Raw genomic sequence first — 18,627 nt, forward strand, 5'->3', positions numbered from 1 at the left:
AACAACATCGGAATGGTTAGCTCTCAATGTGATCATATACGGAACAGATCAGGTTTAGGAACATAGACATTTCAGCAAGATCTGGTTTAAGATCAGGAAATGACCGGTAGAGGTGACACGTAGCGCCAGCGCTCGCTGGCTTGGCGTTCAGTTGGCAACAGGAAAAGGCAGACCCAGGTGCTGGCAGCTTCGGCTTGGAGGGCGCGATGGCTGACCCAGGCGTGGACGGCATCGGTGAGCAGGCACCGCTGGCGGCTGCAGGCGCTGCGGCGTCGGAGCCCCGCCAGGAGCGCACAACATGCTTCTACCAAGGCTACAAATACACTCGCGCGTGGGCGTCGTCACGAAAAATCTCGTTCCGTTGCTCTAAGTTTCGATCTGGGTGCAAGGGGACTACGGAGTTTCGCATCGACTGCATGAGCTACTCCAGTGTGCGTCCGTACACCTGCCGAAACGAGCGTGTCGCTAGCGGTCTGGCTGATGTCCAGGAAGACATGAAGGAGATGGCCGATACACGGCTATTAGCGACGTTGCGCGACCGGCACGTCAAATATGGCAGGAGCTGCGCAATTTTTTCTACGGTAATGATAACAACAACGTGATGATTGGACTTTCGGAGGCTCAGGTGATTGCACGTGTGTTTCGAGCAAGGTCTCGCCACTATAGTGGTGACGTTCACGGTCCTGTGGAAATTTCACCACTATCACTAGCTCTTAACGAAGCCGTCTCGTTTTTTCAATTCCATTTCGTTTCCGGCAACCCCCAAGATGTGAATCGCCCAACACGCTTGCTCGGCTGGGCGCACCCCGTGTTACTGAACCTGTTACGCTACAATAATGTGTCTCTTTTATTGATGGCACATTTAGGTGTGTCCCAACCAACTTCCAACAATGTGTGGTGTTCATGGTTCATGACCGTGCGTCCGCCTCTTTGTTCCGGCGTTCTACATTCTAAGTACATCGCGCACCAGTAACGCGTACTGGGACATGATACACTTTGTCGTGCAAGCTACTGACCAGCAGCTGAGCCCAGCTGAGGTTATCTGCGACTTTGAATCTGCGTTGGTGGACGCGGTGCAAACACAATTTCGCGATGCCATCGTGTTGGGCTGCTTGTTTCACATGAAACAAGCCCTGCGACGTGCCATGAAACGCTATGCTATTCCTGATGACGAGTGCGATATTACGATGACTCGAGGAGTAATCGACATGTTGACTGTGGTCAACCCTGATCATGTCAAGTCACGGGGTATTGCGTGGGTTCAGCTGGAAATGAAACGCCGTTGCGCTGAGCAAGAAACTCGATATTCGTTGTCTAAGTGGCACGAGTTTTGGGAGTACTTTCAACGAACGTGGATTGATGGCTATTCTGTAGAACTTTGGAATGTTGGGATGGATAACGAGCTAGTAGCACGAACAAACAATCCGCTAGAACGCTTTAATCGCGTTCTTAATACTCGCTTCCCCACCCCACACCCTTCAATGGCTACATTTGTGACAGTTATCAAGCAGATTTCGGCTGAGTATGTTATGCAACTGGCCGACATTCCGCGTGGACGCGATCGCCGCTTAGCGCGCGACACTATTGTGCTGCCCAACGCTGTTGATCTGCCGGAGGAGTCAGAAAACCCTACGGAGTCGGGCCCTGTTACTTCGTCATCTGCTGCTGCTTCAGGAAATAAATGCAACCACTGTTAGCACGGATATTAGCCTGTTGACCAGCTAACTTCAATCGTATGCCTGCCTTTTGCCTGTCATCTATTCGTGCAGCACCTGTGCATGCACTGTAATTCTTGCCGTCGCTAGCAATGCTCAAGTGCCCTCCCATTTGCATTATGCAAAAAAAAAAACTGTTCATAGATTTGATCAGTTCTGTATATGATCACAATGAGATTCTACCGACAGGAGTACTCGCATCCAAAACTTGCAGTTGCTGGACAGCGCAATAGATACCTTATAATATAAGGTATTTATTGCGCTGTCATATTATGTTCATCACGTAGGAACACCGTAACGCTTGCCAAAAACGGCACTTGACTCACTACGGCCCCGCTACGCACTAATGGAAGTAATGGATCGTATACGTGGTCGATTTCGCCAAGGTTAGATACGTTTCTGGATTCGCACGCTTTCAGCAGCAAAGCTGCATTTATCAATATTTCACCAGGGGTCAGCCAGCCAACAAGCGGAGCTCCGCCCCACTTATTGTGCTTCTCGGCCAAATTTCCAAAATCGGGCCTATTGCTGACCTTTCACCCAATCGACCTTTCAATCGGCCCTCACAGTTTGCCCCACACTACAAAAGATCCTGGGCCTCCTCTGCTGATGGAGATCGCAGTAACAACACAGCACGCGCACCGTAATACCTTATTTCACTGCTTGTATGGGTATTACAGTCTTGGCTTTTCCAGGAAACATTTAGCTCATGTCTACAACAAGGACATTAAGACTATAGGGAATTGGATTCGTGTGTATGAAGAAACGGGAACTTTCCAGCGGGCACAAGCAAATACAGACAAGAAATTCACGAAGACGCATCGCAAGTGGTTGTTCCGGTATTACCAGCTACACCCTCTAGCTTATCTCACTAAAGCTCGACAAGATTTCATTCGTGAGTTTGGTGTTGCTATTTCTATCGCTTCAATATGAAGGATAATTCACGATATGGGGCTGACTCGGAAGGTTTTAAAACGTCGCGCACTTCATATCAAGGATAAATATATTTTCCGGTTTGTGGAGGAGCTGAATCGCGTGAATTGGACCCACCAAAATCTCGTGTTTCTTGATGAAGTGTCTTTTGATAACAGAGGCATGGTCCAAAAGCGCGGTTATTCTTTACGAGGAAAATCTGTTGCCATTCGTGGTGACTATCAGCGGAAACCTCGTGTTTCAATTTTGGCTTTTGTTGGCGTGAACGGCATCATCGATTACTACAACACTGAAGGAACTTTTGATCGAGTAGAGTTTCTGCGTTGTTGCCGCGGTTTGTCTATTCCAAGCAGGGTAATGTGCGATTGTATCCTGGTCAAAACTCAGTGTGGATTCTAGACGGTGCTGCGATTCATTGTCATCCTGATATTGTTCACTTTCTGCGTAGTGTCGGTGTGGTGCCAATTTTCCTTCCAGCATACTGCCCTTTCTTCAATCCAATAGAATATCTTTTTGGTTACGTAAAGAAGGCATTTCAGAGGCATTATGTTGAAAGCAGCAAACGTGATCTCACGCCGTTCATCGTTGAAACTTTTTCTTGATTCGAATCGTTCAATATGAAGCGCACTTTTAAGCATTGTGGCTGGTCTTCCCTAGGCTACTTCAATCCCGTCAAGCAATTGGCAAAAGAGAACTACGACCAGATTACTTCCAACAACAACGACAATGTAGGATATGTAGTTAGGCAACTTTGAAAGCAAACTATTCATGATCGACATCGTTCATATTTTCCATGACGTCGAGAGGGTCGATCACATCTCGCGGTGGGAGGATATTGTTAATAAACCAAGAATGACAGCTCTCCGTGCTTCCAGCGCTTGTTTATTCCCTCTCAGCCGAGCCCCAAACGCTGTCCAATCCTGAAGCAGTTGGTCGGTTGCACATATCGACGATTCAACACATTCCAAAGCCAAATTCGATGAGCGGGACATGTCCGAAACTTGCTGCTCGAGTCGAGATTCGGATGCTCTCAGCATCCTCACTAAGTGCTCTGGCGGTGGCTGTTCGATTGCGGAGTCCCAAATTGATCGATCTAAATTGCGCAATATGTGGTTCACCCACATTCTCCATACAGTAGCTGCACACTGAAAGGTAGACTCCCATTTATTCTTAAGTCGCTCAACCACGTCCTCTTGAGATTCCTCTGCGGCTGCCCCGGACCGATCTCTGACTTGAGGAGTAATGCACGCCTTCTTGACCTCGACCAGAGTTGGCAGAGTCGTAATGGAAATCCCGTACGATCAGCAGCTTGACAGCTTCCCCGCGAACGGTATGAAGCCATGAATTCCACGCCCGTTCGCGCTTCGTGCTGTCAACAACGTGGCGCTTAAACTTGAACTGAATCACTTTACTCCACGTCTCAATGTTAGCTGTCTCCTCAGTCCACAGGCTTTTGCCGGCAACCCCATGCACATGTTCACTGTATCTATCCCAAAGATGTTTGAGAATTGCACTGAAGGACGAGCCTTCCAGTGCGCAGACATCGAGTAGTTCCCTTGAAGTGTCACGCTGGCTGAGAGATGTCTTTACGATGGGCGTCACAAGGAGATGATACAAATTTGAACTCGTGGCGGGCGCGCTCCTGTTTGGAGGTGACGTACGATCAGCATGGCTCGCCAATCTGGGAGATCTTCGGACCGTGCGCTCGCTCTCGAGGCTTCCTGCCGGACGCCGCAACGGTGTGTCATGACTACGCGGCGATGTCAAAGAAGCGGTTCTTGGTGACCTCCTCACAACAGGAGATTGGTCTGGGGTTGACGTGATTTTACCGTCTTTCAGACATCATATCAGCTTATCAAGACCAGAGAAATGCGATCCAGCGAACAGAAGTGCTTGAGGCATTTCGCACGAAGTCGATACTTGGTTTTAGTCATCCCCATGTCATCAGGTTGTTCGGAACTTGCCACGTCGGCAGGCCGTTTCTCGTGCCAAATGGAACGATCCTGAGCTATTTGAGAAAACACCTACAAAATCCCCGTTTGGATTGTTCTTCTAATTACTGAGGCAGCTGAATATGCCTGACGTCCTGGATCTACCTCGTACGAGCTGTTGTCCCTAGCTATCCGTAGGTCTCCTTGAATTTAGCGGTGTATGCTGCAAGGATTTCCGCGTTCACATCATCCGCCACTCCTCCAGCTTTCAGAACCTTGGCGACGTTCTCTGGAGGTGTTCGGTCCAGAACCCACTGTTTGAGTAGCGAAGCCTGCAAGCTTGTGGCGATCTTCTTGGTACTCGGGACTTCTTTTGCTTTAATGAGCATCCTTATGAGATCCTGATTGCCGAAGGCAGCTCTAAAGATATCGGTCATCAACACGTTGTCGCCAGGGGGGTACTTCGCGTTATATGCGTTGAGATAACTGGCCCAGGTGTCCAAAAACGGACTGGTGAGCAGGTCGTCCACCGACTCGTCGAGCCTCAGCGACTTGAAGAGCTCATCAGGTTTTACAATCGGGTTCTTTTCAGCGAGCCAGAACTTGATCTGGTCGTCCTGCAACTTGGTAGCGAGTTTCTCCGTACTCGGGACCTTCTTCGATGCTACCAGCATCGTGGTCAGGGCCTCGTCGTCGTAGTGTGTCGTCAATGCCGAGATCATCGTAGCTTCCTTGCCTGGATGGACGTGGTTGTAATCGTTCAGGAACCTCGTGTAGTAGCCGAACAGCGGGCTCTCCAAAAGGTTGTCCCCTACGCTTCCAAGCCTCAGGTTCTCGAAAGCTTCGTCCGGGGTGCGAAGGTTCGCCTTCCAAGCTTGGAACAACTCTTGTTCTACTCGCTTGGCAATTTTCTGCATACCTGGCTCCTTCTCTGCTGCGAGGATCATGGTTGCCAGACCGTCGTCACCGTACTTCAAGCGGACCACCCCGATCGTAGTCACTCTCTTGTTGGGGTTCTTGACGAAGAAGTTGTCCGCGTACTTGATGTAAGTGCTGAATTGAGGACTAGCCAAGAGCTTGTCTCGCCCTATTTTGTCCAGTTTGAACAGCGTGAAGACAGTGGCTGGATCCATATCTGTGCTTAACCAGTGCTGTAGCTGCTCGGACTGCAGTCTCGTGGCAATCGCCTCCGTGCTCGGCACCTTCTTCGCCGCATCAAGCATCGTAATGACGCCGTCGTCGCCGTAATGCGAGGTCAACGCCGCGATCAAACTCATCTTCTTGTCCGGGTTCTCCTTGTTAAAAGCACTCACGTACTTCCCCCACACGTTCAACTGCGGGCTGCCGAAAATCTTCTCCCCCGCCTTGTCGAGTTTCAGCAATTTGAACACGTCGTCCGTGGACATCAGCAGCCAGCGCTGTATCTGCTCCGACTCGAGTCGTTTCGCGGTGCTTGCCGTCCTACTGACCTTTTTCGCGGCCTCCAGGATCTGCACCACGCCATCATCGCCGTAGCTCTTGGTCATGACAGTAAGCAGCGACGACTGGTGCTTGGGATTCTGCTCGTTGAAGACCTTCAAGTAGCTGGACCACTCGGCCAGTCGCGTGCTCGACAGCAGGTCATCTCCCGCCTTGTTGAGCAGGTACAACTTGAACACGTCGTCCGGAGACTTGCCGATGTTAGCCCAGTACTGGAATTGATTGACCTGCAGCTTGGTGGCCACGTCCTTCGTTTTTGCGACCTTCTTGGCGGCGTCGATCAAATTCACCAATGCCAAGTCGCCATACGTCGTGGTAAGCGATGTCATCAGCGACGTAGCCAATTTGCTCCTCCTTGGGTCATCCACGAACATTAGCCAGCCGAGGAGCTGCCGGTTTTCAAGTAGTTTTTCCCCAAACATGGTCAGGGCCAATTTGTTGGAAGCGTCTGAGGACTTGAGCATAGCTGCGATGCCGTCGTCGCCGTAATGTGCCGCCAACGTCTCGATCAGAGTCACTGACTTGTCGGGGTTCTTCTGGTTGAACGCATTCATGTACTTGGTCCACGAGACCAACACAGGATTGCTGAACAGCGTGTCCCCCACCTTGTCAAGCTTCAACATCTTGAAAACGCCGTCCGGGGACAGTCCGTTAGTGAGCCAGTCCGTGAGCATCTCGGCCTCCAAATTCTTCGCCATGCCTTTTGTCTCCGGAACCTTCATCGCCTCCTGGAGAATTTTGACCACACCTGCCTCGCCGTAGCTATTCGTCATGGTCGAGATCAACGTCGTTTTCCTACTGGGGTTCGCGTTGTTGAAGAGTTTCACGTACTTGTTCATAGTGACCAGCTCCGGGTTGGCGAGGAGGTCATCCCCCACCTTGTTGAGCTTGAACAGGTTAAACACGTCGTCCGGAGATTCCCCCTTGGACAGCCACCTGTGAATTTGCTGCAGTTGCAGCTCGTTCGCCATGACTTTTGTCTCCGGAACCTTCATCGCCTCCTGGAGAATTTTGACCACACCTTCCTCGCCGTAGCTATTCGTCATGGTCGAGATCAACGTCGTTTCACTACTGGGGTTCCCGTCGTTGAAGAGTTTCACGTACTTGTTCATCGTGGCCAGCTCCGGGTTGGCGAGGAGGTCATCCTTGTTGAGCTTGAACAGGTTAAACACGTCGTCCGGAGATTCCCGCTTGGACAGCCAGCTGTCAATTTGCTGCAGTTGCAGCTTGTTGGCGACGTCCTTTGTGTCATCCGCCGTCTTGGCGGCGATGACCATTTGTGTCAGGGCTTCGTCGCTGTACTGAAATTTCAGGGTTGACAGCATTGTGGTGGCCTTCCCGGGTGCTTGCTCGCCTAAATCATTCACGTACTTGGCCCAGGTCAGGAAATTCGGCGACTGGAACAATTTGTCTCCCGCCTTGGCCAAGCCCAAACGCACGAAGACGTCGGTGACAGGCTTCTCCTTCGCAAGCCACTTAACAAGTTTTTCCGGGACGACAGAATGTAGCAATACCGATCTCGCCTTCTCCATGAAGGGGGCAGGAACCCCCGCCCGCTCTTCATCACGGGTGCTGTCGACCCTCAGAAATCGATTGAAGTAGACGCTAGTCGGTCCGGAAAGTGTTGGGGGTGTTGAGTCCGATGCCAAGTAGGCATCGGCGACTGCAAGGACCGCAGCAACAGCAAACAACAGGATCCTCCACTCGATGGCCATCGTGTGAGGACTACAAAACTGAACTGAGCGCTGGTGTCGCTGGAGTCCGTGGTGTTTGATGGTGCGCAACGTCCATGTACATATTCAGTGCCGTACATGTAATACGCGATACCAACAGGTACGGTTGACTACATCTGGGAAACCCAGTGGGATGGGAGCACATGGTTGCTGTTTGGTTGTCGAGCCGATGTCATGACTTATATAAAGCTACATACACCCAGTACAGTGCGCGTCAAAACTATAGGACCACCCGTATGACTGGACGAATGCCGAGGCGGTCCTCGCATGCTAGCGGGTTCGTATTCGCATGCTTCGAACCATTTCAATACGAAGTCTGTGCCTACCACACCGAGCATAGCAACAAGCCCCCTCATACTTTGCTCAGAACCCGCGCTTCTACTTGTTGATCTCCATCCCTATCGAATAAATACATGCTCGAGTCATGGACTGGGATAAGATCGAAGGATAGTGAGCACAAACTCGTAGGAGCCGTAGATGTGCACAAGAGCAGGAATTCGTGAAAAGCGCGATTTTCAAATGCAGACTGATTTCCACACGAAAAAGCCATATGTCCTCCCGAATTACTTAATCATTATTTAGGTCCTTCATCACCAAAGATGCGATATTTGCCAATGTACAGTGCGCGTCAAAACTCTAGGACCACCCCTGTGCTCCCTTATATCTCAATCAATCTTTATCATTTTGAGGTGAGGGTTCGACAGTAGTTGTGAAAGACGCTGAGAAAGACCTGACACTCGCGTTTTTGCACTTTAACGGGTGGCTCGTATACAAGAAACTGGTTGTGCAAGGTCGAGACAAATTAGGACCACCCCCATCCCAATACAAAATCCAATATTAACCGAAACCCCGTACAAGGCGATATGACTAGAGATTTGTAGTGATGACAAGATGACATCTGGGATTCTCGTGATTGCACAAAAGCGGGGATCGAAAGGACACAATGGAATAGTCTTGACAGCCCTCTCTGGAACTCTGGCATCGCTTCACTAACCGACTTTCTTTTCGATTTTTCCGAACAGAACTGTATGTAAATCAACTGAAACATGAAACCAGCTCGTCTGAATTGTCTTCCTGGGCTTGCCGCATTAGTCCGCGTGTAGAGCTCGCAGTGTAGTCGTCAGCCAGACGCGGTCGTGAAACGAGATTCCGCGGCCTGCCCTCCCTCCTCGCTACCCGAGGACACACACACATCCCGCAAGGAACTAGACGTTGCCTGAAGGCAACGCCCGCAGAGCGACGCCGAGGCTCAGCTCACTGGTAGACCAAAAAAGTACACACATGCCTTCGCTTAAACACATCAACGTTTTGCATCATTTTCGTGTTGTTGTGACAGACAGAGAACTCTCCGTGATGGAATCGATACGAGAGCATAATATGCTCTCATACATATTATGTATGACTCAGGCCTCGCAGAAATACCTACCTACCTAATTTGACCTCGATTAGGCATTTTGGGAAAAGTCTGAATAGGTAGTTCTTAACAGGCGATCCAGTTAAGAGGGGGACTTTTTGGGGGGAAACTAAAAAAAATTAAATGCGGAAATTGTCCTATTTCAATGAAATTTTAGTCGGAACATAACTAGAATTTCTAATGACGAAGGAATCAAGCCCGGCTTTCGTAGCTGCACTGGTTGTGCCATGGCAAGGCATGCAAGCAGCATGCCGATACTAGCGCTGTTTGAAGCAATTGTAGGGGTTTGGAGGTATGTGACATTTGATAGTGGTACAGACGGCTCGGCCACGTGCACGTCTCGATGCGTTGGAGGAGGGGGATTTCTCAGTTGCGCAGAATTCCAAATGGAGGGGGGACGAGAAGACTCTGGTGGCGGAATCTATCCGCTCATTACCTGAGCCACAGAGACCGAGTGCAAGGACCAAAGGCGGTGCTTACTGCGCGCTCTCCCTGCCGAACTGCGCGATGGACAAATTGTTCTCACCCTCACACGAGCCCACCGCCGTCTTGCCGTCCTTGTGGAGACGAAGCTACACATTGTGGAGAGATGGGGACACATTGTGGAGAGATGGGGCAATGCAGACCACTCTACCTCCTCGCTTTCCGAATTTAGACATGCATCGCATTCACACCAAGGGTAATCAGGCGGACCTGCTGTTTTCGAGCGCTCATGCTAAGATGTGAGCTGCGTTCAAGTGAATAAACACAACATATTTATAGGTTTGAAATATCGATCTATCTGATGATGCTAGTTTCACGACCTGAAAATAAAGACCGCAATTACTTGGCTCGACGATTTTCCCCATTTTGGGCCCTTTTTTCCCTCTTCTTAACTGGATCGCCTGTTAAGTAGTTCGATACAAATGGCTCAAAATCCAAGTTAGGCATGCAGGTGGTATACTTTATTCAAGTAATTTTTCTTAGCTACGTGGACTCCTAGCGACGCGTTCAGCTAGCTCGAGCAAAAGAAGTACTGCAGCGACTGGAGTTGGCCTTCCGTTGCATAGTTGGTTAGAGCTGTTCTCTGCGGGTTCTTGATGGGGATCCATTTTTGTCGCTGCTGTAGAGGGGTGATTTTAGTTTGCACAAGGGCAGTGTTGACAGCGGTTTGCACCAGTGACTTTAGGCTGTGGTGCGGTCTGTTGGTCTCCACGAGCACCCTCTCCTTGATCCTTTTGTCTTCCCCATTCGTGCTAGGAGATGGAGAGCGCCGAAAGGTGGAATGCACAGGCAGCGACGCGAATACACTGCGGGGCAGGGTGGTTTCAGGCATGTCCGCAATTAGGTATTTTGAAAAAAAAATAGGATAAGGCATTTTGCACTTTCCCTTCACACACTACCTAATTTTGAGAGCCTGTATATGCGACCGCGCAGAACGAATGATACTTATCGACCATTTTGAGTTTTTTTTTTCAAAAAAAAAAAAAACATAAATCGGACCTATCCAAATTGACGAGAAAACGCACGCCTAGAACAAACCAACCCAACCAAAGGGCAAACTATGGTTCGAAGTTATATTTCACGACCTTTGAACCAATTTTCGCCGTTACTGTGGTTTGAACGTTACCAGACCAACGGTCTTGAACCATTCCTGAGGTTTGGAGTTTCGTGGTTTGGAGTTGAGCTTCAGCTGCAACCGATGGTTTGCTTTTTCCGCTGCCTGGTTGGTCAATATGGTTCTCTGTACCTCTCTTCAAAGGCCGCGCTCAAGCAAGTGGCATACCCGAAGAATTAGAATCTGCGGCTGGTATCGGTAGCAAGGTTGGCTTATTCGCTTGCACCTCCTGGATGGCAGGATTTGCATTCCCGAAGGCGGTGAGCATCTCACCCTGATGCAGCTTTCGTCTTTGACAGCGGCTCCAGCCTTCAACGACACTCGTCCTTTCGGCTGTGGAGCGCGGCACTTCTCGATAAGAGCCGCATCATGAACAATTTCAAATCGAGGTTTTTAGCCAACCACATTCTCGTGGTTTGCTTTGGTTTACAGCGTCTCACTCGGTTCAAACCACTTCGAACCAAACCACGAAACCGTTTCGAACCTGGTTCATCGGTAATTTTGGTTTGGTTTGTTTACCGAACCAAACCACGTGGTTTGGTTTGTTCAAGGCGTGAGAAAACGCATTAACGTTAAGTTCGCACGTGGCATGGCGCCCGATTCCGACAGTCTGAGCTATGTGGTGTCGGAACGAACGGCGTTGACGAGTGATAGCGACTGGGAGCCGACATCACCGTCGCTGTCATAGGAGAGGAAGGGGGTTCTGAAGATGGCACTGAGGGGAAGTAACGTGTCCGCTCCCACGATTACCTGCAAAAAACAACAACAAATTGATGACGATGCGCTGGGCGTGAAGCCCCACAGACGAAACCTCAACCTAAATGCCGCTGTGTTCAACCTCCTGTGGATCGTGTCATGGCTAACAGGTGTTGCTCAAGACGTAGGAGAGGTGGTTCCATGCGTGTGCGCCGCCAGCAACTCGAGATCTGCCCGGTAATTATGCGTGTGGCCACGGAGAAGTACACAATGCAACTTAAATCCGCTATGAATTGATAGCTCCATTTGGACCTTCTTTGATAGACGAGCCCATAGAAGAGTCTGCGTACTTTACAGGATCAAACATTTTGATCATGTTCGGTTCGTCATTGGTCAACAAAAACGCCATTTTTGTCTTCCTCTCGAAATGTTACCCCTAGGCACCCAATGAACGAAAACCGAACTTAACCCCTTACTTCCCGTATGTTAGAACGCTCAACATAAGAGGTGTATACCCTAATTCTTTCCCGTCGCAGCATCTATGCTATGTTGGAGATCCAACATAAGACTGATTTATACTTGGGTATTGTATGTACCATCGTCGCTTAACCTGGCATACAAAAACTAAAATATTTTTGCGTGTAAAATGGACAAATGCACAGGATTAGGTTGACTTTCCTGCGGGCAGGGTTCAAGGTGTCAGAGAAAGGATTCTACCACCCATCAAAATCGGTGGCCGACGGCCACTGAACTCCCTCATTCGAGAACCTGACCGCGCGGAGAACAATGGTCGGCCCCGTCGGCAAAACCCCACGCCACACGCTAACGCCGGCTCAGAAGCAGCAGTGCCTCGAAGCGCAGCTGCGGGAGCGGCGACTGCGTCGTGCGGCAGAGATGGAAGAGAGGGAGAACGCAGAGGTGGCAGCTCTACAGAAAAAAGCAGCGGCCAAGACCACAGCCGCGGAGGCGAAGGCGGCTACACCGGGGGCGACGGTCGCACCGCAGGTGAAGAACGTGGCGCCAGCAGTGGCCAAGCCGACGGGAAAGAAGACGCCGAGTCGGAAAAAGGCGCCCGCAGAGATGCTAGCGACGTGGACGACGGATTTTGCGCCAGGCCCCATCGCATCGCAAGTTGCCGAAGCTGCTACACCAAAACCCCCGCCTGACACCATGACATCAGAGGTGGTGTGCGCGATGGCCTTCATTGTAACGGCGATTGTGGAGGAGAAGAGGCAAGATGGAGCGCCAGCAGCCAGGACGACTAACACATCTTCTGGATCAAGACCGACTGGATCGGGGAAGCGGAAGCGCGTGGACATGGTGGAATCGCGGAAGCTGCGACGAGGACTCCTTCAAGAGGAACGAGTTCACGACATTGAGGTATATAATGTTGGAAGCGTCCAACATAACGATGGTGATGACACGTTGCAACCAACTTATGACTAACATAACCTTTTATTGTTCTTTTGTTTTGGCAGGAACTGTCAAGTGCTGAAAACGATACTACTGCGTCTGGTGAGGAAGTCGTCGCTGTGACTACTCGTGTTCTTGTGAATTGTGTCGTCGACGGTGGCCCCAATCTGATGCCGTCAGGGGCTGCCGCTTGCACAAACCTCAACTCCGATGAAGACCCCGACCTACGTGAGGAACCTGAAGACGAAGAAGACGTGGAGTACGACGATTGCTGGGACGGAGACTGGGATATCGGTCTGCTGACCGATGAGGAATCGGATGCTGAATGCGAGGAGCTACCTGAGTCGGTGTGTTTGTTTGCTGCAGAGGACAGCAAGTACATCACGGCGATGAGGGACATCGGGTGGAAGTATAGTAAGTCGACCTCGCTCAACACAACTCTTTGTATGATCATATGCATCCAACGTAAATACTAACATATCGATTTTACACTATTTACAGACGAATCCAAGTTTGGTCCGGATCCCACGTATGTGAACTTGTACGATGGACCGTATGGACATACGCACAATCCTTGAAGTCGCTGAAGACCCTCTCGCACTCATGTTCTATTTCATGCCGCCCAATCTATGGGCCCAGATTGCAGTTGAAAGCAATACCTACCACCGCCAGTCGATTCCACAGCGCGCGCGGGCTATTCGGACGCAGCAACGTCGAAGGGGTGGTGAAGTGGAGGAATTTGGAGACATTCGACGGCGTTTATCAGGCGTGAAGGACATTGGAGCGTACGAGGTACTTTAAGTGATGGGCTTGGTTATTGCTAGATTGCTGACGCCTATCCGCAAAGGCATTGCTGCACATTGGTCAGTGGCGAAGGTGGGGGCGATGCCTGCCAACCGGTGTGGGCTGTTCATGGGCAATAATCGTTTTTACATCACGGGCTACCTTCACTTCTCCAACAACAAGTCGCCCAAGGTCAGCATCGATCGAGCATGGAAAATACGCCCAGTCGTCGACGTGCTGCAACGGACGTTCGCCCGCGGCTACCGAGTGCCCCCTGTTATCAGCTTCGACGAAGCAACCCTTCCATCACGTTCCAGATACAATCCTACCCGCCAATTCAACAAGGACAAGACCCACAAGTGGGTCACCACGGTTTTCGTCGCTGCCTGCGCGAAGACGACTTACTGCATGAGGTTAGTACCCGTGGCGAGTACGAACTCGCTACGGTTTTTTTTTTTGCTCCAGTCCTTGTGTTGGATGGTGCCCTACATAATGGATGATCTTTATCTCGATGTCTAACATAAGATTAGCGTTACGTGTTGTGCTTGCTATATCTACAGAATTGAAGTATACTGCGGGGCGAAAGCGCATTTGCGGAGACCATTGCCCAAAGACAATAATTCTGGAGAAACTGCTGTGCTGCGGAACATGAATGCGCTATGCCCGCCCTCGCCGACTGCCCCAAGGCGTTTGGTGGTCACCGATAGGCTTTACACCTCGCTAAAGCTTGCGCTGGAGCTGCTTCACCGCCGGATGTATATGACGGGTACGATCCAGACGGACCGCTCGGGGTAGGCCAAGAACGTCATCACAAAGAAGAAAACCAGGACCGTGAACAAGCAAAACGTGGTGATCCCTCCGCAGGGCACTACTATCATAGCAGAAAACAAGCAATTCCCCTAGCTGAGCGCCGTCATGTGTATGGATCGGCTACCCGTACACATGTTGTCCACAGGATGCAGTCGACGACCCACCACAGTCAGTACGTATGCATGCATGAGTACGCTACTCAGGATGACACACTAACATCGCTAATGCTGTATCTGTTATAGTGCGTCGTGTACATGGAGATATGCAGGCTGTTCCTGCACCAGGACTGGTGCAGGATTGCCACCGCTAGATGGGCGGTGTCGACGTCCACGACCAGCTGTGACTCCAGCGCTACAGTGTGCAGCTAGCGTACAAGACACGCAAGTACTACAAGACCCTCTTCTTGGGTCTGATTGATATGGCATTGGTGAACGCCTTCATTATCTACTGCTATTTCCGGAAGGTGAACAACAAGCGCCCTCCTAAACACTTTGCGTTTTTGGAGACATTGATGGAGCAACTACTTTCCGTCGACTCACCTGAAGCTTTTGAAGCAATTGAGGTAAGCGCTATGTTGCTGATCTAACATAGCAGTACGCTGGCATCACACATAACTCTATTTATGTTGCATTATTTGTTTGCAGCGAGCTACAAGCGCACAGAAACGAACGGCAGCGTCTCCAGTGAGAGATGGTTCGACTCAGCGGTCTGTTGAAGACGAACGACCGGCTTTGGCGGAATCGGATCACCACCTCGAGGAGAATCCCGACACGGTTGACTGCGAGCAAGGAACGAAGCGGCGTCACCGAACATGCAAGGTGTGTGCCATTCTCAAAGTGAAGCCACGGAAGTTCACCAAGTACTTTTGCCCGGAGTGCTCAATGGGCAATCGAAGGTGCGTGATTCCTGCTAATTTTGTTTGATTATCGCATACTAACATGCTGTACGATGGCGCAATACCTACTTTTGTACAGCACGGGAGGGAAAAGAAGAAAAAACATGTTTTCAGGTCTGGCATACTGACTGGAGCGACGGCAACGACATCCCGCGTTCGCTCCTGAGCGCACACAAGATCCGTAACAGACCTCCGCCGTCGGGGCCTGGGAAAAAGTGTGGAGTAGCGCCCTCACCGAAAACTGTAAGTTCGTCCTCGCACAAACCCTGCACGTCCAATCTGGGGCGTGTCGGGCTATTTCCCGGTTCTTTGAGTAGTGTATCTTCGGATAGGCACTTGTAGATCTTGTCTGCAACCACCTGAGTTGGGGGGGGGGGGGTCCGGGTGACACCCTGCTCGAACGCAGGCGTGTCGAGTCCCTCAGGCGTGCGGCGTTATCGGGCCGGCGTTTCCTCGGGCTTGCGTGGCGTTATTGGTCCTACGCAGTCTTGTGCACGGCGGTTACGAGGCCAGTGCTGTCCTTTGTCTTGGGCAGCGCGTTATCGGGCGCCCCGTAGACGGTATAGTTTAACATGCCATCCTGTTAAGCACGGGGTCGAAGGGGGTGAGGCCCGAGCCAGCGAGCGTCGGGGGGCCACGTGTTCCTGGTGGCTCGACTTGCCGGTGCTTGGTGATTTGTGGCGAGGCGGGTGAGCGCCTTTTGCCGCCCAGGTGTATAGCACGATGCCACGGAGCCGCCCGTCCGGAGAGTTACTCCTCCTTCCGGATTTCCCAATGGGGTTACAACTCCGAAAGCAGCACTAAGTGCTCCAAACGGAGGTGGCGTGTGACCTTGTGAATCCCTGTAGGTGTCGTTATCTTCGATAGAACGAACTTCACCTGGTGAGTTGTCTTCACAATGATAAGGTCTTGGGTGTAGAACGCTTACGTTACTTCAAACGTAGGTCTCCACGACTGGGGTTGAGATCACAAGCAGATCCTTCCAGCCAAACCTTCAAAATCAGAGAGTTAATATGCAAATATACAAATATACAGCCGCTACTTATTTTTTGGGGGGCCCTTGAGCGGGGGGCCTGTACACCGGTCTACTGGAGTTTCTTCCGGGCCACCGGTCGAGTCCGAAAGCACCCTTCACTCACGCGCACCAGCTCCCGCAAGGAGATAATTAGCTCCAGGCGGAAGACTTTAGAAAGATCAACTCCAAAAGGAGAACAACCTTCAGTCAAACAATATACAGTCCTATCACAAAGTAGTCAATCGATTGGATCTAGGGGTGACTACACACAACCTCCTAGAAACGCAGTTAATATGAAATGGGGCCTCCGAACGAAGGACCAACAACTGGAATATGAAATATGACAGGTCACCTCGGAGCGCGCGTCGCCCGATCACCGCCTAACTTGGTCTTAGCCTTTGGGAGAGTTCCACGGCGGTATCGCGGTCACGACGCGTCCAAGCGCAGGTCTTGTAGCTTAGGGCCGCCGGCAGGGTTAATCCCTACGGTCGAGGCTTGTTCCTCTCGCTTACTTGACAGCACACCTCGTCCCTGGAGACGGGGAAGCACTTGCGCCCTTCTTGGCAAATTGAACTATCTCATTATCTTTTCTTAAGCTTCTCTATCTACTGTTCTCTCCGGAATCAGCTATTTTGTCTTGGTTTCACTATAGTCGGGGCGTGGCGTAATCACGTCGCTTGTCGAGCAGGTCATGGATAGGGCAGGAGTCTGATCCGTGCACAACATGTAACGGGGTTACACGTACAAGTGGCTACAAGCCACTTGTGAATTTAACAGATAGGATATCTGTTAAAAGTGTTAGATACTTCCTCACATTGGTGTAAGTCACACCAATGGATACATTGAAGTGGGCCACCACAATGAGTGGTCCACACCTACCCAAAGATCCTATTGGTAGAAAGCAGCATCTCTCTACCAATTAGAGACGTGCATATTGGCGGGGCTCTGACAGCCAGCCGCTGTCAACCCCTTTCATAGATTATAAACCGTTTTAGCAGATTTAGGAGGAAGATCAATTCACAAACAATACAGTTCTCATTTTACCTATTCTAAGTCACTTGGAGTCTTATCGGATATAAATTATATTTGTGTATTAAGATATAATTAACCTAAGTAATTACTAAGTACTTACGCTTCCTCATACACGTTGCGCAACGTGTAAGCAAAAGTAGTGAGCCAAAGTAGGCCCACTACACCTGGTAACACTTTGTAGTCCGTCCAACGACCGACTACGTGACGTTCGTACGAGGTGTACGAACGCGGATCCGAGAACCCCATGAGCACGGGAGGTGCCCACGGAGAGCTCCAACACGCCTGCAACGCATGTTGCACGCGCAGACTGCCCCCACCTGTCTGACCCAGAGTGGGAAGCCCTCCAACGACTGTCAACAGTCATTGGAGAAGCGGCGATAGCTACAATGCTGCGTACGCTATCGCCGACGGAGCAACATGGTGTTGCTCTGGGGTTCATCATGAAGGAGCAGCGTGACGCTGCTTCCTCAGTGACGGCGTCGTCAGGGACGACACCGCGAGCTCAACCATTAAAGTTGAGCGTAAGCAATTACGTGGGAAGAGAGGGCGAGCCTCTCCTCCGATGGCTTGTCGAACTCGACACAGCCATAGCGGCTCGACGCATCGTCGACCCGCTGTCGAAGGTCGCGTTCGCCATGTCCTGCCTTGGCGGACGCGCAAGGAGTTGGGCGTATGGACGCCGACTCTCCGATCCTACGTGCTTCAGCACGTACGAAGTGTTCATAGAGGAGCTCAAACAAGCGTTTGATCCCCCGTAAAACGAGTTCCGGTCGAGGGCGGAGTTCCTCGACCTTCAGCAGGGTAAGCATGACGTTCATGCTTACGCGCAGCGCGCACGATATTTGGTATCAAATATCGTGACTAACCCGATTGACGAGGAGACACGTCATGAAGGGACTTAGAGATGGGCCCGTGAAGACCTATCTCTTCCGAGAGTACCCGAATACTCTCGAAGCTGCGATTACTCTCGCAATGCAAGAAGAGTTTAGCCTGCGGCAGGCTAAACTCCATGTAAATGTACCGAGGCCGTAACCGCGCCCGGTAGCGAGGACGGAAGGTCCAGAACCAATGGACCTCTCGAACGCAACAACTGCTGGTTACCAGCAGCAGGGAGGCAACGTGCGATGCTTCCGTTGCGGAAGGATCAGTCACTTTGCACGGGAGTGCACAGCTCCCATGTC

The 18,627-nt window shown here is 50.9% G+C and overlaps 3 protein-coding genes across 3 annotated transcripts; 2 read left to right on the forward strand and 1 right to left on the reverse strand.

The window, feature by feature from the left end:
• Positions 1-206: 206 nt before the first annotated feature.
• IUM83_03794 (uncharacterized protein) lies at positions 207-666 on the forward strand (the record flags this gene model as incomplete). Its single annotated transcript, XM_067927826.1, has 2 exons — positions 207-581; positions 652-666. The coding sequence occupies 2 exons, from the start codon at positions 207-209 to the stop codon at positions 664-666; spliced, it is 390 nt and encodes a 129-aa protein (XP_067795298.1).
• Positions 667-4,767: 4,101 nt separating this feature from the next.
• On the reverse strand, positions 4,768-7,773 carry IUM83_03795 (putative secreted RxLR effector protein; the record flags this gene model as incomplete). Its single annotated transcript, XM_067927827.1, has 1 exon — positions 4,768-7,773. The coding sequence occupies one exon, from the start codon at positions 7,771-7,773 to the stop codon at positions 4,768-4,770; it is 3,006 nt and encodes a 1,001-aa protein (XP_067795563.1).
• Positions 7,774-12,284: 4,511 nt separating this feature from the next.
• IUM83_03796 (Pol protein) lies at positions 12,285-13,489 on the forward strand (the record flags this gene model as incomplete). The annotated part of the gene is made up of 3 exons (XM_067927828.1): positions 12,285-12,878; positions 12,977-13,325; positions 13,413-13,489. 3 exons carry the CDS (start codon positions 12,285-12,287, stop codon positions 13,487-13,489), a joined length of 1,020 nt encoding a protein of 339 aa, XP_067795320.1.
• Positions 13,490-18,627: the final 5,138 nt, after the last annotated feature.

The sequence above is a fragment of the Phytophthora cinnamomi genome (assembly GCF_018691715.1).
Source record: "Phytophthora cinnamomi strain GKB4 chromosome Unknown Contig21, whole genome shotgun sequence".
In the NCBI taxonomy this organism is placed as follows: Eukaryota; Oomycota; class Peronosporomycetes; order Peronosporales; family Peronosporaceae; genus Phytophthora; species Phytophthora cinnamomi.